The sequence below is a fragment of the Chamaea fasciata genome, unplaced genomic scaffold (genome assembly GCF_029207755.1).
Source record: "Chamaea fasciata isolate MVZ Bird 193981 ecotype frontalis unplaced genomic scaffold, bChaFas1.0.hap1 SCAF_11, whole genome shotgun sequence".
Classification (NCBI taxonomy): domain Eukaryota; kingdom Metazoa; phylum Chordata; class Aves; order Passeriformes; family Sylviidae; genus Chamaea; species Chamaea fasciata.
The window spans coordinates 12078560-12097657 of NW_027094096.1; the positions used below are offsets into that span (position 1 = coordinate 12078560).

A 19098-nucleotide genomic window follows, 5' to 3' on the forward strand; every position below is an offset into this window, starting at 1 on the left:
GCTGCTGCAGCGTGCGCGCTCCGCGTCCCAAGGCGCCCCGGCGGCCGGCGGCCCCCGCCCGGCTGTGGGGCGGGCCGGCCGTGGGGCGGGCGGGGGCCGGCCGTGGGGCGGGCGGGGGCCGGCCGTGGGGCGGGCGGGGGCCGGCCGTGGGGCGGGCCGGGGCCGGCCGTGGGGCGGGCCGGGGCCGGCCGTGGGGCGGGGGCCGGCCGTGGGGCGGGCGGGGGCCGGCCGTGGGGCGGGCCGGGGCCGGCCGTGGGGCGGGCGGGGGCCGGCCGTGGGGCGGGCCGGGGCCGGCCGTGGGGCGGGCGGGGGCCGGCCGTGGGCGGGCGGGGGCCGGCCGTGGGGCGGGCGGGGGCCGGCCGTGGGGCGGGCGGGGGCCGGCCGTGGGGTGGGCCGGCCGTGGGGCGGGCGGGGGCCGGCCGTGGGGCGGGCGGGGGCCGGCCGTGGGGCGGGCCGGGGCCGGCCGTGGGGCGGGCGGGGGCCGGCCGTGGGGCGGGCGGGGGCCGGCCGTGGGGCGGGCCGGGGCCGGCCGTGGGGCGGGCGGGGGCCGGCCGTGGGCGGGCGGGGGCCGGCCGTGGGGCGGGCCGGGGCCGGCCGTGGGGCGGGCGGGGGCCGGCCGTGGGGCGGGCGGGGGCCGGCCGTGGGGCGGGCGGGGGCCGGCCGTGGGGCGGGCCGGGGCCGGCCGTGGGGCGGGCCGGGGCCGGCCCCCGCGCTCCGCCCGCCGACCCGCCCGCCTGCGCTGCCCCGGCGGCGGGCCCGGAGCCTGCGCACTGCGGCGGGGAGCGGCCGCCCGGCCCGGCCCGGCCCTGCCCCGCCCGGCCCTGCCCGCCCGCCCGCCAGGGGTGACCCGGCCGGGGCCGCCGCCCCGCTCGCCGGCGGTGCCGAGGGGCAGCGGGGGGGCCGCCACACCGCCCCGCCCGGTCCGCATGGGCCTGGCGGAGCCATGGCCGCCCTGTACCAGAGCGCGGACCCGTCCGCCTCGGCCTCGCCCAACAAGCTGCTGGCGCTGAAGGATGTGCGGCAGGTGAAGGAGGAGACCACGCTGGACGAGAAGCTTTTCCTGCTGGCCTGCGACAAAGGTACCGGCCCCGCGGCACGGTGCAGCCCGGCCGCTCGGTCCAGACGGGCCGGGGCCGGGTGTCAGCCCTGCTCCGCCCTCCCCTCGCCCGGCGTGCGGGTCCCGCCGTGATGGGGCCCCGCGGCGGCCGCGGCCGGCTCCTCCCGCGGTCCTCAGGGCGTTCGGTTTGTGTCGGAGGGATCTGGGAGGTCCTCGCTGTTTAAAGAGTCTCTGAGTAGAGACCTGCAGTAAAATTGGGGCTTTTCTAGACATCCCCAGGATAAATGAGACCGATATCCTGCGATTTGCACCATTGGTGGCGGATGGGAAGAGATCTGTCTTTCTAAAATACGCTGCTTGCTTTAAGCCTATGTTTAGTTACCTGTGAGTCGAAACGTGGCCTTAAATCAAACTGTTCTTAAAAGGTCTGAAACGTTGGACTCCAAAGTATGTTTTTAATGGTGTGTTGCACGGCTGTGCGTGCTTGTGCCATAAGCACGGCTGCAGGAGCTGCGGTGTTCGCTCGCAGAGCTGCGTGCCGGCCCCGAGCTCAGCTCAGCTCACAGCCACGGGGGTATTTCTGTACTGGCAGTCGCCAGCCTGCTTAGCAGTTTTGCTCTGGGACTCTCGGTGGTGGGATGCCTTGCATCTGCACAGCCGGTACAGTCTGTCCTGAACATCAGAGGAAGCCATGGCTTTTTCACTTTAACTATAAACAGAGGTTCAGAGAGCTAAAAGGCTGCATAACCAAAAAAAAAAAAAAAAAAAAGAAAAAAGAAAAAAAAAAGTAACCTAGCTGTCTGTGTAACAGCTGGTTCAGTACTCTTGGTATGTATTTTACTGTATTCTACATATACTTCTGCATGTAAGTACTCTACACTGAGATCTGTCTTGGTCATGGCCTTCTGTGTTGCAGAGTAATTTGTTACCCGAGAGACAGTTTTGAAAAGCACCCATTCTTTTGTCTGTGTTTATTTTTAGGACTGGAACTAAAGGGGTGGATTAAAGTACATGTCTGGTGCTTTCCTGAAGACAGATCTCCTGAAATATCTTTAGTTTTTTCCCTGATGAGAGAATGCGTATTTACTTTGACTTCTTACTTGTCTGATACTGTTGCTGTAACTGATGCTCAGTTACTGTTGCCAGCTATGGAACAGTGTCTTGTGTGATGGTAGCTGGTACTTAAAAGGATCACATGCTTTTATTACTTTATAACATGAAGTGATATCCCTACCTTACTCCTGCAGGTGACTATTACATGGTTAAGAAACTCTTGGAGGAAAACAGCTCAGGTGAAATGAACATAAATTGTGTGGATGTGCTTGGACGAAATGCTGTTACCATAACCATTGAAAATGAAAACTTGGACATACTACAGCTGCTTTTGGATTATGGCTGCCAGGTATCCAACAAATGTTATTAAAATGTTCAATGTAGTCATATGTCTTCTTTGTTAATCTGTCAGAATTTGGACATAAATGCAGTCTGCCTTTTAGGCAGTTCAATTCTTTTTCTAGTAAATTGGAAAAAGCAGTTGTGAAGGTGGTTTTTTTCTCACAGGTTGACTTTTCTAGTGGGATTTTATTGGCATGGCAAATGTATAAGTAATATTTTCTATGATATTAACAAGTTTGAGTTTTATTTTAAATGTTACTACTGCTGCTGATATAATGCATACATTATCCTCAAGACAAAGCATACATGGTGTGAGCGCCTTATATTAACTTTTTAAATGCTAGCACAGAGAAATTCATTATATTAGTTGATTTTCATTGAAGGTGAACATGCATTTCTGCAGTGTTCTTCTGTTAAATTTGATCTGTGCTTTATGGCAGGGCAGTTTCCTACCAACAAGGCTTCCTTAAATGTCTGCAGCAGCTCTGCTACTGGTGGGAGAGGTGAAGCTATGATGGATTAAATATGTAAGACAGGGAAAAGTAGCATCTTTTGTTACATTGTTTGATATTGGGCACGGATAAAACCACAAACTTCTCACTGCCTGAATTAGTGGCAGTAATAAAAGCTGTGTCTTTTAATTTTTTAAGTGAAAATGCAAATTTTTGCAAATTAATCAAGAAGAATAATATCATCTGTAGGGAAAATGAAATGCTGCTTGTCTCAGCATAATAGAAGGTGCAGAAGTGGTTGGTTACCAGCCAAGAAGGAAAAAGCTTATTTTCCTAGCTATACCCCAGAATTACAAATGCAGGGCTGAAGTATCCCATATGCCTGAGCTGTGTTACACTAACAGTTGCCTTTTATCTAATAACCTGGCAAATTGGGTCTTTAAACTTGTTTTTTGTAAGTTTTCTGCATCATCTTTGCTGGAAAGCAATTTATTCAATTGATTCCTCTGCTGTTGGTGCAGTGATACAAATTGTCACTGATGCTGTATGAACTCCTGCAATGGCAACTTGAATTTGTATCCTGATCATACGCCTGGTGATAATACAGAACATCATTTTAGTACTTAAAAATTAAATTTTAAAAAATACATGAAAAAATGCAGTTCGGCTTAAGTTTGTCTCTTTGTGCTGTTTAAGTTACTGCTGCTTTCACATATGATTTGTTTTCTTTACTTAGTCCTCGGATGCACTTTTGGTGGCTATTGACTCAGAAGTGGTGGGAGCTGTTGACATTCTACTTAATCACCGACCAAAACGATCCTCCAGACCAACCATTGTGGTTAAGTGTTGTTAAGTGTTGTCCTTGATTTTTGGTTAGGGCTGTGAAGACTCTTGCTTTCTTGGGGTATCTGTAGTATTTAAAACAATGTTCTTAAATTCTGCATCTCTTAAGATGATAAAATCTAGACATCAGAGATTATTTTTGTAACCTGTTTAGTCCTGAAAGCTGAAATATATTATTTTGCATTATCACCTATGGAATCCTGTGGCTTTATACCTGCCAAACACATGCCAAGTTCAGAAGAGAAAAAAACTAGTGATTATAAATCTTTTCTAGTAGTCTGTTTGCAAGGTAGTTAGCAGCCTTGGCTTATAATGTGTTTATTCATGTACTGAAGCTTCATAGATTTTCAGAGCAAATCTATAAACATCAGAGCATCTCCTTGAAATTAAGCAGTTGAAGCTTACCTTGTCAATGCTTAAGTACCAAAGAACTTTTGAAAGCACAAAAAGGAGGTGGAGGCTGGGAAGGAATAAGGTGTTGCGTAACAGAGTATAACACATTCAGGATATTTCTTCTGCACTTCAGTGCTGATTGCAATATTTTTTTCCCAAACTGGAGCAAAATAACAATTTCTAATATCCTGTGTGTATTGGAAAAATAGGCAGTATTTCTATGTAAATTAACCAGGAAAGTATCTGGGTCTTTTATTCTTTTTTAGTATTTATCCGACATCTGTTTGAATGTTGTTACATACTGTTCTTTCTGATCATGTTATGAAATATTGGGAAGTATTTTGAAGGAGAAATTCTTGGTTGAACAGTCAAAAACCCCCTTACATGTAGTATAACTCTAGGTAATAAATTTAGATACTTCCTACATTTTATTCCAGAAATTAATGGAGCGCATTCAGAACCCAGAGTACTCAACAACCATGGATGTGGCACCAGTAATTTTAGCTGCTCATCGTAACAACTATGAAATTCTCACCATGCTGTTGAAGCAAGACATATCATTACCCAAACCTCATGCTGTGGGCTGTGAGTGCACACTGTGCACTGCCAAGAACAAAAAAGATAGCCTGCGACATTCCAGGTAAGACTTAGCAGTCATGAGCCATAATAAAAAGATTCTGAATTCTCTGGAATTGCAGAGAATTGGGTCAGATTCAGTATGTTTCCTTTTTCTTTTTAAGGTGAACTTTTATGAGCAGATTCCTTTAATATATTGTAGCTCTTACTGTGAGAGATGGTAGTTCTTGGGGATGGGTTGTGCCTGAAAAGGTTATTGGGAGGCAGTGGCTTTTTTCCATTTTGGTTTCATACTTCTAGTCACTGTGCATAGTCACTATGTGCCTTTCCTTTCTACCAGGTGTGTCTCAAACATTCCAGCTACCTTTGGCTTGGGGCCGTAGGGACTATGCAAATAAAAATTTTTCTCAAGTTACTTTTAATACTTGGGGATTTGTGAGCCAGAGTGAGGAAGTGGATAATTTTGAATCATGTTTTTAAAAGTGTTTATGTGGCATGGATTGATGAATGCAAACTAAAGACAATTTTTCTTTTTTGTTTCTTTTTTCTTCAGTATTTTTGAAAGTAGAAAGCTTTTCAATAAAGATTCAAGTGAGGAGAGGGATGTAGCAATCTGGTAAATATTTTGTGTGGTTAACTTGAGAACATATTTGAGGGTTGAATAAAATTAATTATGAGAGAATTTGGATAAAAAATCACAGAGTTCAAAGATCATAAGTGTACTGCAATTTCAATACACAATAATTATTGCAAAGTTACTTCAGTCTGTATCCAAAATACTAAAAAATAAGAGAAGTGAGAGGATTTGAGTTTTTGGTGCTGAGCTACCACAGGCCACATTCTGGTATCCATTCTATTCCCTATATCATTAACTTCAGTATGAGAAAAGATGTCAGGGTATCCTGAGCAGACAAACAATAGAAATATTTGAGATAGCAGCTCTTAATTTAATCTAGAACTTCTGCTGATGTACTGGTAACAGTGGAAGTAGTGAGAAAAGAAGAGAGAACCAGTTTGCCCTATTTTGGATACTTTGAGATTCTGGATATGTCATGTATCTTCCAGGACATAACTGCAGTTAATGCTTGTAGTGTCTGATTTTAACAAACCAAATTGTTTTGTCTTTCAGCTGGCCATTTTAGGCAAACCTTTGGAACAGGTTCTGGTTTGAAGCTGCTAAGGAAATAAAACGCCTTCATTGTGCTTTCTGTTCTTTTGTCACAGATTTCGTCTGGACATTTATCGGTGTTTGGCCAGTCCTGCCTTAATAATGTTGACAGAGGAGGATCCAATCCTAAGAGCTTTTGAACTTAGTGCAGACTTGAAAGAATTAAGCCTTGTTGAGGTTGAGTTCAGGTAGGAAATAAAAACACAAATCCATTTGAATACTTTTTATGAAATTACAAGTGTAGAAATATATATGCATTAGAAAAAGTTTATTCTTAATTTTTTTTAACTAGAGTTTTTAAATTTATAATTAGACCATAGTAAGTTATATAATGTAATTTATGCCTCATTAGTAGTCATTTTGACAGTTTAATTACTTTAACTAAGTTTAGGTATAGACATTTCAATGTGTGTAGTTGCACCAATAGTTCAAATTTCAGCTCTACTCTGCAAAAATAAACAGAAATTATGCGAAATGCTGACTTACTTGGAAATCACACATGTGTTAATCATAGCAATATCTCATGATTTAATGAAAATACAGGAGCAGTGTAATAGTACATACTGCTTCTGTGTGTTTCAGAAATGATTATGAGGAGCTCGCCCAACAGTGCAAAACCTTTGCTAAAGATTTACTTGCACAGGCACGGAATTCCCGGGAACTGGAAGTGATTCTGAATCACACCTCCAGTGATGAACACGTGGACAAGCGAGGATTGTTGGAAGAGAGGATGAACCTAAGCCGCTTAAAACTTGCAATCAAGTATAATCAGAAAGAGGTTTGTCTTTGCAGTAACTTGATAGACGTTTCATATCATATTTTGCTAGTAATTAATTACTTTGTTGTTCTGCCTCTGGACACAGAAGTGGAATTAAATTTGCAGGATTTACAGGAGAGATGGTAATACACAAGTATCAGTACGTGAAACAGGGATGCTGCAAGATGCTTACTGTGGAGGTAAATGTAGTAGTTTCTGTATTGAAGTAAAGGCTACTGCTTTGTTATGAACAGCTCTGGTAGTGGTAATTATTTATTCAGTTCTCATTAAATCCTTGCCTAGAGAGGCATGAATCCTTAGGTGCCAAACATGATTTATCATCTTCTCACTGCTCATTAACTGTTCAGCTTTGTCTCAGGCCTTGCCTGTGCTGTTCAGTAATTAGGTTGGACCTGTGCTGGTATAACTGAATAGCCCCTCTGTTCCAGAATAGCAGCACTTTTTATGCCATCAGTATGCAACTTCTTCCCTGCAGTAGGTTATTGTATTTTTGTCCCTTCATAAATTATAGCTCTCATTTTCTGTGCTGGAAGGCAAATGGATACTTGTAGTATTCTAGTACAAGGACCAAGGACAGAGTGGAAGTTTCCTTTTCATGCAAAATCCATTTTTAGTTAGCATTTACAGAAGGAATTATATAATTCTGTCTGTTCTACATGTCTAGGCTTGAACTTTTTTGAAGCTGTTGAAATACATAGCATTTAAAAGTCTAAGCTGTAGTTCTGGAATGCCCCTCAACCAGCAGTACACATTTCTGGCCTGCACTCATCAAGCTCACTGAAGTATTTCGGTGTTCCACTGGGATTGAGCATGGCTTGCTTTTACTACAGGGCTTGGAAAATAACAACTTTTTTGTGTGGTATACATATAGTTAGAAAATTAATTTTATTTATGCAACTTGGTAATGTGTTTTAAGAAACTTAGAGTGATTCCTTGTTTTTTTCTCCCCCTCCTCCCCCCCCAGTTTGTTGCCCAGTCCAACTGCCAGCAGTTTCTCAACACGGTGTGGTTCGGGCAGATGGCCGGCTATCGGCGCAAGCACACTTGCAAGAAGATCCTCACTGTTCTCATGGTTGGCATTTTCTGGCCACTTCTGTCCCTGTGTTATTTGTTAGCCCCTAAATCTCGAGTAGGTCGAATAATTCACACTCCCTTTATGAAGTTTATTATTCATGGAGCTTCATATTTCACATTTCTGTTATTACTTAATTTGTACTCCCTTGTCTACAATGAGAATAAGAAGAATACAATGGGACCAGCCCTTGAGAGAATAGACTATCTTCTGATAATATGGCTTGTTGGTAGGTATGATTTGAGTGGGTTGGATGACAATTGCTGAATATATATAAAATATTGCCAGTTTAGTGGTACATCAGCAATAAGTAATAACTTCGTCTCATGACCAGTTCTGTAATGCTTGTTTGGAAAAGTAGTTACTAACAAAATTTGGACTTGCTGCACAGTTGGTACATGGTTTAAAGATAAAAGTCTATGTTGTGTATGTTTATGTATGCATGCTCCATCTTAGTCTAAGAAATTAGAGGTGTGCATTTACCTCATGCTTGTTTCAAAACACAAAAACAAGTATTGTTTTCCCATGTTCTGTTTTTCTATTTCTGTATGTCATTGTCACCATTTAACCTAACTGTACCAGAAAGGCTGCATGTCACTTCTGGTTGATGCAGCAGAGGGAGCACAGGTATAACATTTGCTGAGTTCTCAAGAACTTTGGTTGAAAGTTCATAACTTTTACCTTGGTTTTCGTTGTCTGGCATGCGATTGTTTTTATATTAAAATTTACCTTTCTTAATATAAGGTAATTAGATATGTATCATTTGTTGCATTGGACTGGTAAAAAGCAGTGATGTAGTAAAAAACAACACAGTTTTTTTCTAAGTAATTCTGAGAGCGATTTATTTGATATTTTAGGTTGAGGGAATTTTTGTGTAATGGTGATTCCTTTCACAACTGAGCTGTATTAAAACTGTTGAGCAGTTCTTGCAGATTTTGGAAATACGTAGTATCTCCTACACAAACACAGGCAGGTCTTAAAAGAAGCTTGAAAACTTCAAATTTTGAGTACAAGTCAGGTTCCTCCTTTGCTTTGAAATTAAATATAATTTTGTAAATTCTTTTGTTCCATCAAGTCTGCTGTAGACAAAGTGTGTCATTAGGTGGTCTTGATAATTTTCATTAAAGACTATAGAAATATATCTTTTCTGCATGTAATATTCTAATATAGATTTCAAGCAGGATTTAAAAATTACATCTCAGCAACATAATCATTAAAATGAGATTGTTATTTTTCCTGCAGGAATGGTGTGGTCAGATGTTAAGAGGCTCTGGTATGATGGTTTAGAAGATTTTTTAGAAGAATCCCGCAATCAGCTTAGTTTTGTCATGAATTCCCTGTATTTGGCAACTTTTGCTCTTAAAGTGGTTGCCCATAACAAGGTGAGCACCAATCTTCACAGACCCAAAGCTCCTCTGGGGCTGACTGAGCAAGTATGATTTTAGTACGTTGCTGCAAAATACCTGAAGATGTGTTAGGTGTGGTGTGTTAGAAGTAGGGTGTTGTGGTTAAATGTACAGCATTAGTAATAGCCTATGATGTGGTGCAGTGTAGGTTTTGGGTTTACATGCTCTGTGTGGTGTGGGCCATACAGCTGTCAAGACCTCAGGTCTTGTTGCACCTTGGTCTTCAAAGCACACTTGATCAGGCAAATGGGAGTCACAAAACACATCATGACATGTCCAAGCCCTTGGAACCCCCAAAGAGAGCTACTGTCTTCCTTGTAAGAACAGGCTGCTCTTCCAAATGGCTTGATTTTTGTTTAGGGAAATGCATCTCATCACACTGGGCATTTGAGCTTGCCTGATTCGGTACCATGCAGAAAGCTAATAGTATTGTCTGTGTTTGGTTTGCCTAGTGCATTTTTGTTACAGAAAGTTTTATTTAGCGTTTGATTACATATACTCGTAAGTGGTGGATTTTTGATTGGTTTTTGCTTGGTAGGGTTTTTTTGGTTGGGGTTTTCTTTCGTAGTAAGGATAAAAGCTCTGAGACCATTGAGGAGCCTTGTCTTGTCTCTATAAAAAGCCATCTGGATTTGATGGAAAATACGAGTTTTGAAAATGATCATTGCCATTCTGTTGCATGTGTTGTTAACCACACAGCAGATGGCAAACTGCCAGACCAATTGAATGTGAATATTACAGCAAAATCCAAGCCAATGCAGTAGCACCATTATTGTGCCTTGAAAACTCCAAGTTGACAGCTGTCTGGCAGTTGGGAGGGAAATAAACTGCTTCAGTTCTTCCCAACTTGGTGTTTGGCTCATTTCCCTGTCCTAGCATCGATTCAGAGGCTGGTAATCATTTGGAAAGGAAGGCTCCATTTCTTGGAAAAAAAGTAGAGGGAGAGTGCTACATTGGGCTGGTAATATAAATGCTGAATATTTTCAGCCAAACCAAAAGTTAGGAATCTGTGGATGTTCCCTGAATAAGTTGAATAGTAGTACTTAGTGGATAATACCTCAAGGAACAGTTTGCTTGTGACTCCCATTCTCTGTAGCCATTCATAAAATCTGTTGAAGGAACCCCAAGTCATAGTCTTTCCAAAACTGGTTAAGATCAGCTGTCACCACGTTGCAATTGCATGTGTACAAGGGTTTTCTTTTCCATGCTATTTTTGACTGAGGCCTATTATACAAAGCAATGCACATATTTATTAAGTGCCCAAGTCCCTGTTTCAATAGACTTTGCAAAACAGAGTAGAAGTAAAAGAGAACAGGAGAATAAATGGTTTGAACAAGTGAGTGGCAGAGTTAGATGTTGAATTTAAATTGTCTGATTTCTGGCTCCCTTTGGAGTGGCTTTTAAAATGCCTTTGTCTGAAAGAGGCATGACACCTATGAGTGATACATATTAATTTCTTCTATGCTCTTGCCTGGTTTGGAAGTTGAAATAGGGAGAGGCGTATGGGTACATTTCTGTATTTATAATGTTAGTGATCTCAACTTGTCCTTTTTTATGTTGCAGTTTCATGATTATGCTGAAAGGAAGGACTGGGATGCATTTCATCCTACCCTAGTGGCAGAAGGTCTTTTTGCCTTTGCCAATGTTCTTAGTTACCTGCGTCTCTTCTTCATGTACACAACCAGCTCCATTTTGGGACCACTCCAGGTGAATAGCATTACTTTTTGAAAAAATATTAAACCTAATTTGCTATCAAGAGTCTTATTGAAAATAGGAAAAAATGTTAAAGAAAGTGAAAAGTTGAAAGAAGTATACTGCATTGAAGTTTGAATTTTTTTAAAAAAGTAATCTCTTGTGTAAAACATACTGATTCAGATGGGAAAAGGTAATACAAAGAGTGAAAGACCTTGTGTAGTTCAGTTAATGTACTTTTCCATGACAGCTATACCTATACTGTCTTTTTGTTTTAATCTGTTTTAAGGTTAACATAATGCCTAAGCTTTCACAGTTTGGAAAGTATAAGGATCATGTTCTTCCTGTAAAATTTGTGCAAATAACTGCCTTAGCTTCTTATCTCTAAAGAGATAGATGAATAATTGTGTAGCAAGGAAGAGTAATCAAAAGCCTTATTGTTTATGTCTGTGATCTCCTTGAAGCTGCACCTTGAGTTGTGCAAATTGCCTTTGTTTGAAAAATATAAATCTCTCAAGACTATTGAGAGATTTATATTTATTGGCAATTGTAAGAAGGGAGAACGGGTTTCTTCTTGCTTGGTATTTGTTGAAGCCTTCCAGTAATGATGACAGTAAAACCTCTCACATTTTAATTATCTAACTATCTAATTTATACATTTTAAATGAAAATGTACTTGCACACTTTGAAAAAAATACTGAAGTCTTGATGTTGCATTAAGCATTAGGGTTGTACAAATTGATTGAACACTGAAGTCTCTGCACATTTTAAAGAGATTCACTGTTTAATGTCCATATTTATTTATGTACTAGATCTTTCACAAGTTTTTTATTAGGAGGCTGTGTTACAAAATTTTCCAAGTAAATAAAAACAGTCAACAGTCACCCCATTGAGAGGCACACAGGAGCTTACGTTATTACTCCTTGCCAGCAGGGCTGGTGCAACAACTCTTACAGTATTTTCTGAAAGTAGGTCACAAAGTTCAGATGGTGGTAATCAAATATGGCATGGAAACCCAGCAGTGGGGGCAGGGGAAGGCAGCTACCGTGTTCTCTTGGCTCTTAGAGTTATTTTTAAGCTTTCAGTTACTTATTGGCTAATAAAACCTCTTAGAATCCAGATTTGTAAATTGGCTGTGTGTGATGGATTTTATTATTAACAGAAGGCAGAGTAGTACTTCCCTAGATGAGATAATAAGATTTCAAGTGCTTAGAAATTGTAAATACTTAGAGAGGGAAAGCATGAACTATGAAGAAAGCAACTGGCATTTGGGATAGGTTATTACACTATCTTCCAAAGTAGTTTTGGACAGTTTGCACTTTTTGTGCATTCCTGTTTCATCTAGTTTTTCTCTCTCTTGGCTGGAGCCATGTGTTAAAGGGGAAATGTTTTGTTGCTGGGATTTGGGTTGGGTTTTTTTATTAAAGGGTTGGATGTGATGAAACAGTTTGATGGGGAGTACAGTCAGCCTCTGAGCAAACATGCATGGAATTGGTGCAGAGCTTTGCCCACAGCTGCAGAATCTCCATGGCCATTACAAACTGTACAGACTCCAAATGTGCTGTGCTGCAGGAGGAACTTGGTGAGTTTCCAGCAGCAAAGGAGGGAGTAGGAATTCATCTCCCAGTAAAGCTGTACTTGCAAACCTGGCAATTGTGCTACAGTTCTGGATAGGGATTTGGTACAGATTTTGGTTCAGACAGGACCAGGCTTTCCACACACTGATTTATATAGATCAGATCCGCCCAATCCCACATTACATGTATTTCCATTCTTTATAATGGTACACTGTTCTGAAGAAGTTTGTAGGAAGACTAATTCAATTATATGAACAGTTTATGCTCTGTCTATGTAAAAATTTGTGCTTATGTCAAAAGCAAATCGAGGTCTTTCCTGTGTTGGAAAAAATCACAAGCATATGATTGTTTTTTTTTAAAGGTGCTGTATTTCTAATGTTGCCAAATTCTGTATAGGATATTTTGAAATGGAAACTAATGATCCGAATTTACTGTCATACCTTGTATGCTTTATCCTTCCATTTCTGTGTGCCTACACAAGTGTTTATTTTAAATCATACATAAAATGTACAGTGAACTAATTTTGTATTCTGCAGATGGGCTTTTGTATACAACTTTTTTTAATTAGTGATAAATTATTCCAAATGTTTTGATTAATTCAATGTTCTTCTAAGTGTTTTCTTAACTTTCTGTGATGGCATTTATGTTCGAATGCATTTAATTTACTGCTTTTGTCTGTTGACCTGTGAATTCCTTATTACTATTGGTATTGCAAATAAATAACAAGGTGTACATACTATTGCTTATGGTTATTTGGAGGATATTAATTTTTCCAGGCGATGTTAAAATTACTGATATATTCTTTTTAATATCTAGAATTTTTATTTGGAAAAGTGCAAGGTTATCTCCTGACCTTAAAGTCTGTTTAGCTTATCAAAAATTAATGTAAATATTCAATATGTAAATAGATGTTTTGTTGATCAAAGGCTGAAAGAAACAACACAAATAAAAATAATTACATGTTTTACTAAAATTATGAATAAATCTATTTCACAGATTTCAATGGGGCAGATGCTACAAGATTTTGGAAAATTTCTGGGCATGTTTCTTCTTGTTTTGTTCTCATTCACAATTGGATTGACCCAACTTTATGATAAAGGATTTACTGTAAATGAAGAAAAGGACTGTGCGGGCATTTTCTGTGAACAACAGAGCAATGACACATTCCATTCGTGAGTTTGAGATCTATAAAAGAACTGTATTGTTTTAACCTTTAATCCCTAGTAGTTAAACAGAACTGGATTTTTTCACTCACCTTGAATTGGTGTTAGGTTTACCTGAGCAGATGTTTTTCCTTGTTTCTGTAGGTTTATTGGTACGTGCTTTGCTCTCTTCTGGTACATCTTCTCCCTGGCACATGTTGCGATCTTTGTGACACGTTTTAGCTACGGTGAAGAGTTACAGTCTTTTGTGGGTGCTGTTATTGTTGGGACCTACAACGTGGTGGTTGTGATAGTATTAACTAAACTCCTTGTGGCAATGCTTCACAAAAGTTTTCAGCTGATAGCAGTAAGTGGTGTCTGATTAATTACCAATTACCTGTAGCTTTGGATTTACACAAATTTCTTCCTATGATGTGGAAACTCATGATCTGAAGACCTCATAGATGAGCTCTGTGAGCTCATATTTTTTTTTCAAATAAGAAGTTTTTATTTACTTTGATTAAAAAAATTGTAATTTCCATGTTGAATATGTGCAGGGCTTTGGCCCACTGGGCATTGATTACTTTCTTGATACAGTAGCTGGTTTTGATATGTGTGGTGCTTTGACATTTTGATCTGGGGTAATACCGTCTGAATTTTATACCAGAGTGTATAGGGAATTGAAGAAAGATGTACTTGTTTTAAGCATTTAATATTGGAATATTCAAGCAAAACTCTATAATCTATTACAATGTTATATAATTAAAGTTAAATAATGGTCAGTTTTTAAGGTATGAGAAAATGAAACTTACAAAATAACCTATTCATATTCCTGCTTCTTTTCTCTGTTAATGTGTCTGATGTTTTAGAATCATGAAGATAAGGAGTGGAAGTTTGCTCGTGCCAAGCTTTGGCTTAGCTACTTTGATGATAAATGCACACTCCCTCCACCTTTTAACATCATACCCTCTCCCAAGACTATTTGTTACCTTTTCAACAGTCTCAGTAAATGGATCTGCTCTCATACATCAAGTGGCAAAGTGAAACGTCAGAATAGCCTCAAGGTGAGGAATGATTGGGCAAGCTCTGAGCTCTTGGAGCAGCTGGAAAGGTGCTGCTTGCTAAAATGAAAATGCAGATTGCAGCCTGAAGCTGCCTGTCAGAAGGTGAATGCTACTAAGATAAATAGGAACTACAGAATAATGTGTGTTGCATCCAAGATAAATAAGTGTTACTTATTTCTACTTGAGTAAGGTTTTATTCACTTTCTGGTTTGGGAATTCCAACCCACTTCCCTTCAACCCCCAATTCCCCCAAAATAGTCTGAAAAAAAAAAAAAGCTTTGATTGAATGAAAACACATAGAAACCTCAAGGAAGTATGTGCTAATCTCAAAAATGGTAAGGTAAGAATATTCTTTAGAGAAGGTAATTGGTTTTAAACATATTACAGAAGTGTCAGAATAACCAAAAAAAATCACTGAAGCCTCTCATTAGTAGGGAAGGAATTTTTTGTTTGTTTATTTTATAAATATTTTTTGTACCCTGCAATTTTGCACCTTCTTGCTGATGAAAATAGCATTGAATAAACAAATTTAAGCACTTCGTGGAATTTGCACTGAGAGACATTCAGGGTTATGGAACTCTTGATTGCTCACAGAACAATTACCAAGCCAGGTAGATAAAAACTTTCAGTTTTGCCAGTACAGCGGATTATAATCTAATTTGGATTTTGTAGACAGTTTATATGCATTGTATATTTGTGTACCTCAGGATGTATTTAAAAAATAGCTTTCTTGTTTTGTTCACGTTTCTTCTCTGTAGAATTGTATATAGGTTTTAGGGCTCAAAAATCACTTCCATAGTAAATATGTTCTGTTTGTTTAAAGGAATGGAGAAATCTGAAGCAGAAGAGAGATGAGAATTACCAAAAGGTGATGTGTTGCTTAGTCCACCGCTACTTGACTTCCATGAGGCAGAAGATGCAAAGTACAGATCAGGCCACTGTGGAGAACCTCAACGAGCTGCGGCAGGACTTGTCAAAATTCCGGAACGAAATGAGAGACCTGCTTGGCTTTCGAACTTCCAAATATGCTATGTTTTATCCAAGAAACTAACTGTTACATAAAAGGTGTGTACTTTTAGATAGCCATAGGTGAAAGTGTTGACCTAATTCTGTTGTCAGATCATATAGACAAGAAGACTATTGCACAAAAATACGTTTGAAAATGCGTTTGCATGAATTTCAGCTTGGTGCCCAAGTGGTCAAAATGAATGCAGAAACAGATACACTGATTTTCTTCACCTCTTAATCTTGGTGTGTATATAAAATTTGTATATAGGAGTTTTTTAAATGTTCCTCAGACTGTCTGTGGCTGTCAGGTGTTGGAGCTTCTTAACTAGCACAACGTGTTTCTTTCTTCTATTTTTACTGTTTGTTCTTTTTTGATACTTGTTTTTCAGTTTGTGGGGGAAGATAGCCTTTATTTTAAAATGAAAATGCAGCAGTTTATTTTTAATAGAGAAGTCAGATAAAGAATAATAGAAAATTTCCAGCACAGTTGGAAATTATGTGTGACTGTAGGTTACAGTGCATGTGAAGACTGTATGGCCCTGAAAGAGGCAGTTCTAGTTTTGTACCTTAACACTGACTGTAAACTAACATTTATAGAATACAGTAAATCAAATCATCAAGACTTTTCACTTTTGTGGGAACATTGACATTTTGAACACAAAATAGACCAATAATTTTTGAATGCTTATGGCTATGTGTAAGACAGTTTAACCCTGCTTGGATTTTTCAGCAGTGCCTCAATAGTGCATTTTAATACACGTGTTAGGATTGGGAACAGAATTTAAAAATTCATCTGTGAACATTTAATGTTTAGTATCTTGGGTTTTTAAAATTTAGATAAATTATTTGAATTATTAAAACCTGTGATTTCATTAAAATGAGGTGGAGCACTTGAGTGCTATTGTTTGCAGTGCTGAACAATTCCTGTGAACCATTCTATTCTTCTTTCTGTGAGGTTATTTAGTCTTGTCATTGGAGAGATGTACTTTAGAAGGGTCTGCTTCACACAGGTTTTACATATCCTACTTTTACATTTGGTTTTCTTTTTCATGTTTTTTTTAACCAGAATTGTTGCCAAGGTAGACTTTTTTTATGTCAGGTATACTGTGTTTTGTGAAAATAGTTTATCTGACTTTGCTTACAATGGACAGTAAGGGCTTTGTGGATTTTCTGTGCTAGAGGGTCCTATATGGCTTTATATGCTTATATATAATTCAAGCTGACAAACTGTAACTGAGAAATGTGAGATTCCTGTATTTTTAATTACAAAGTAAGTATATTTCTGACAGCTAAAGGATTGATTGACAGTTTTACTGTTCTGATGGTGCTCTGCTGAAATGGTTGTGTGTCCAGAAGGCGCCGGTAGCCATTGTGCTCTTTGACTACAGTTGATTTTGGGAAATTGGCAGAGTGGAGGCTTACATGAATGTTAACTTTTTTGAAGGAATTCTTATAAAACTCTTTCTTGTAAAGGTAATATATTTTCCGTACTATGAAATTATGTATTTCTGAACTAGGTTTTAATACTCTGCTTCCAGAAGTGATAGAGTATAGAGGGATTCTACTGTGTGTTGGCTTTTCATGGGAATAGGAAGTTAACCTCCTGGTTCAAAGCAAAGAGGATCACTGAGTTTTGTATTTGGACTGAGATCTCATGTTTGAATAATGCACCAACATAAAAACTGTGCTGTGTATGTTATGTATATTCAAGAAAGGAAGCAAATAAAAGCTCTTTGAAAAATATGGTTGTATTAATACTTGTCATATTGAAAGCACATTATGTATCAGCTACCACACTGAAAGTATTTTCTTTGTCATGTTGAGGTAATAGATTTAAGGAAGGTAGCTGGTGTTAATGTGTTACTGCCTTTTTCCTTCTGGACCCATCCTGTTCGGTTCATTGAAATGGCTTCATGCAGTGCCATGAAGTGATGCTGGTTCCAGACCAGCTGGCTTGGGTCCTAGATGCACCATCAGCTGTTTGGCACTGGGATGGTTGGTTCTGGGAACCTGGGAGTGTTGACAGTACTAATGGAGCTGTTTCTGAGTGCTTTTCATACACTGAGCAGAGTCCATCAGAGCTTGGTCAGTGCCTTGTGGCACTGTGCTCTACTGTGGTGTGGATGGCCTTAGGGAGAACCGTGGCACTTCAAGGCTCTCGAGGGTTTTGGATTGATGGATTGGGAGTTCCAGAGTTTTTACTTGTCACTGAAACACAAACCTGCAGAATGAGACAGAAAGAAGTTTGTTCTCTGCCATAGCTCAGTTATATGACACTATACATCTCTGTTTTATTTGAAAGCTGCTGTGCTCTTCTGATCTGCGTGGTTACTAATCAGTACCAAGTGCTCTGTACTCAATTTTCTCTCATCATTTAGATTTTTCTAGTTCACGTGTGTTAAACATGCTACTGCTTTCTCATTTGGAAAATTATTACTGGCTGTTCCAATGTCTGCCTTATGCACACTCACAGAATAGTTCTAGACAGGCACAGAAACAAAATTTTACATATTAAAAAAAAAATCTGGAGAAGCTGGAGTTTAATTGGCTAAAGGATTCAGAGTTTCTTTGTACAAACTTTTCTGCAAGTCATGAAAGGACTAAGAGGTTTTGGGATAACTGGAAAAGGTTTTTTCTTCCCTTTCATATTAATGTCAGTTTTGTCCTAGAGCTAACTTTGCCTTCATAAATGAAAAATGGAGATGAAAATTTTCAGTCCTTCATTTGGAGCAGGAACGTCAAAATCACTGATTACTGAAAGTCAGCTTACTTTACACTCTTGCTGAATATGGTCTTGTTATTTCTGTAGAAATTATTTCAGAAGTCGTGATTAGATAATTTTGATTCTGTTTGGCTGCAGATTGGATTTCAAATGTTTGAAATTTACAGTAACTACAAACTGGGTTTAAAAACTTGTAACAGTCATTACCTGTGTTTTGTAACCAACTCTTACTTGAGAAAACTGGCACTGCTCTGTGTTCCTCTGTTCCCTGTTTCAGGCCTACTGCTACCAGTGCATTGATTTGGAAAAGGAACTGGTGTAAAAGGAGTGTTGAGAAGAGCAGGCAAGAGCTCTCCCTACCTTCCATTTGGCAGACAATGAGTAAGCTGCCAGACCTTTCTTGCCTCACTGAAAAAAGCTGCATGACAGATGGGCATGTCATCATAAATAAAAATAGATTGTTGTAGTTCAAGACAGCTCCGAGCATGATTTCCACATTGCTTTTCCCCAGGCTGCTGCCAGGAAATGCAGTGAGCACTGTGCATGAAATTCCTTAGTCTGCATAGGAATCAATGCTGGAAAATTAAAATTCCGATTTAAAAGTTTTAAAATTTCAGAACTACATCTGCTTTGCAAACAAATGTTGTTGTTGGCTCCACAGAGAAGTGCTGTTCAGTTTGGTCAGTCAGGCAATGCAATCTTTGAAGTGTGGCCGCAGCACTGAGCTCTTGGATGTGAGCTCCCAGCAGAGCC

General features: G+C 40.3%; 1 protein-coding gene across 2 annotated transcripts; it reads left to right on the forward strand.

The window, feature by feature from the left end:
- Positions 1 to 820: 820 nt before the first annotated feature.
- On the forward strand, positions 821 to 18794 carry TRPC1 (transient receptor potential cation channel subfamily C member 1). 2 transcript variants are annotated; one of them, XM_066193266.1, is made up of 14 exons: positions 821 to 1079; positions 2305 to 2459; positions 3641 to 3742; positions 4578 to 4780; positions 5941 to 6072; positions 6467 to 6662; positions 7627 to 7963; positions 8977 to 9116; positions 10704 to 10847; positions 13406 to 13581; positions 13717 to 13918; positions 14421 to 14615; positions 15439 to 15680; positions 18623 to 18794. In XM_066193266.1, the coding sequence occupies exons 1-13, from the start codon at positions 944 to 946 to the stop codon at positions 15664 to 15666; spliced, it is 2346 nt and encodes a 781-aa protein (XP_066049363.1). In that variant the 5' UTR covers positions 821 to 943; the 3' UTR covers positions 15667 to 15680; positions 18623 to 18794. The 2 variants fall into 2 exon arrangements, with proteins under 2 accessions (XP_066049363.1, XP_066049362.1); XM_066193265.1 differs by lacking the exon at positions 18623 to 18794 and having other exon boundaries at positions 15439 to 17366.
- The last annotated feature ends 304 nt before the right edge of the window (positions 18795 to 19098 follow it).

Bases quoted from the DNA above. Each gene is read 5' to 3' on its own strand.
- TRPC1 (XM_066193266.1), top strand. From the start codon at position 944: ATGGCCGCCCTGTACCAGAGCGCGGACCCGTCCGCCTCGGCCTCGCCC. The intron at 7,964-8,976 runs GTAGGTATGATT...TTTTTCCTGCAG, and splicing joins TCTGATAATATGGCTTGTTG to GAATGGTGTGGTCAGATGTT. The intron at 14,616-15,438 runs GTGAGGAATGAT...GTTTGTTTAAAG, and splicing joins AACGTCAGAATAGCCTCAAG to GAATGGAGAAATCTGAAGCA.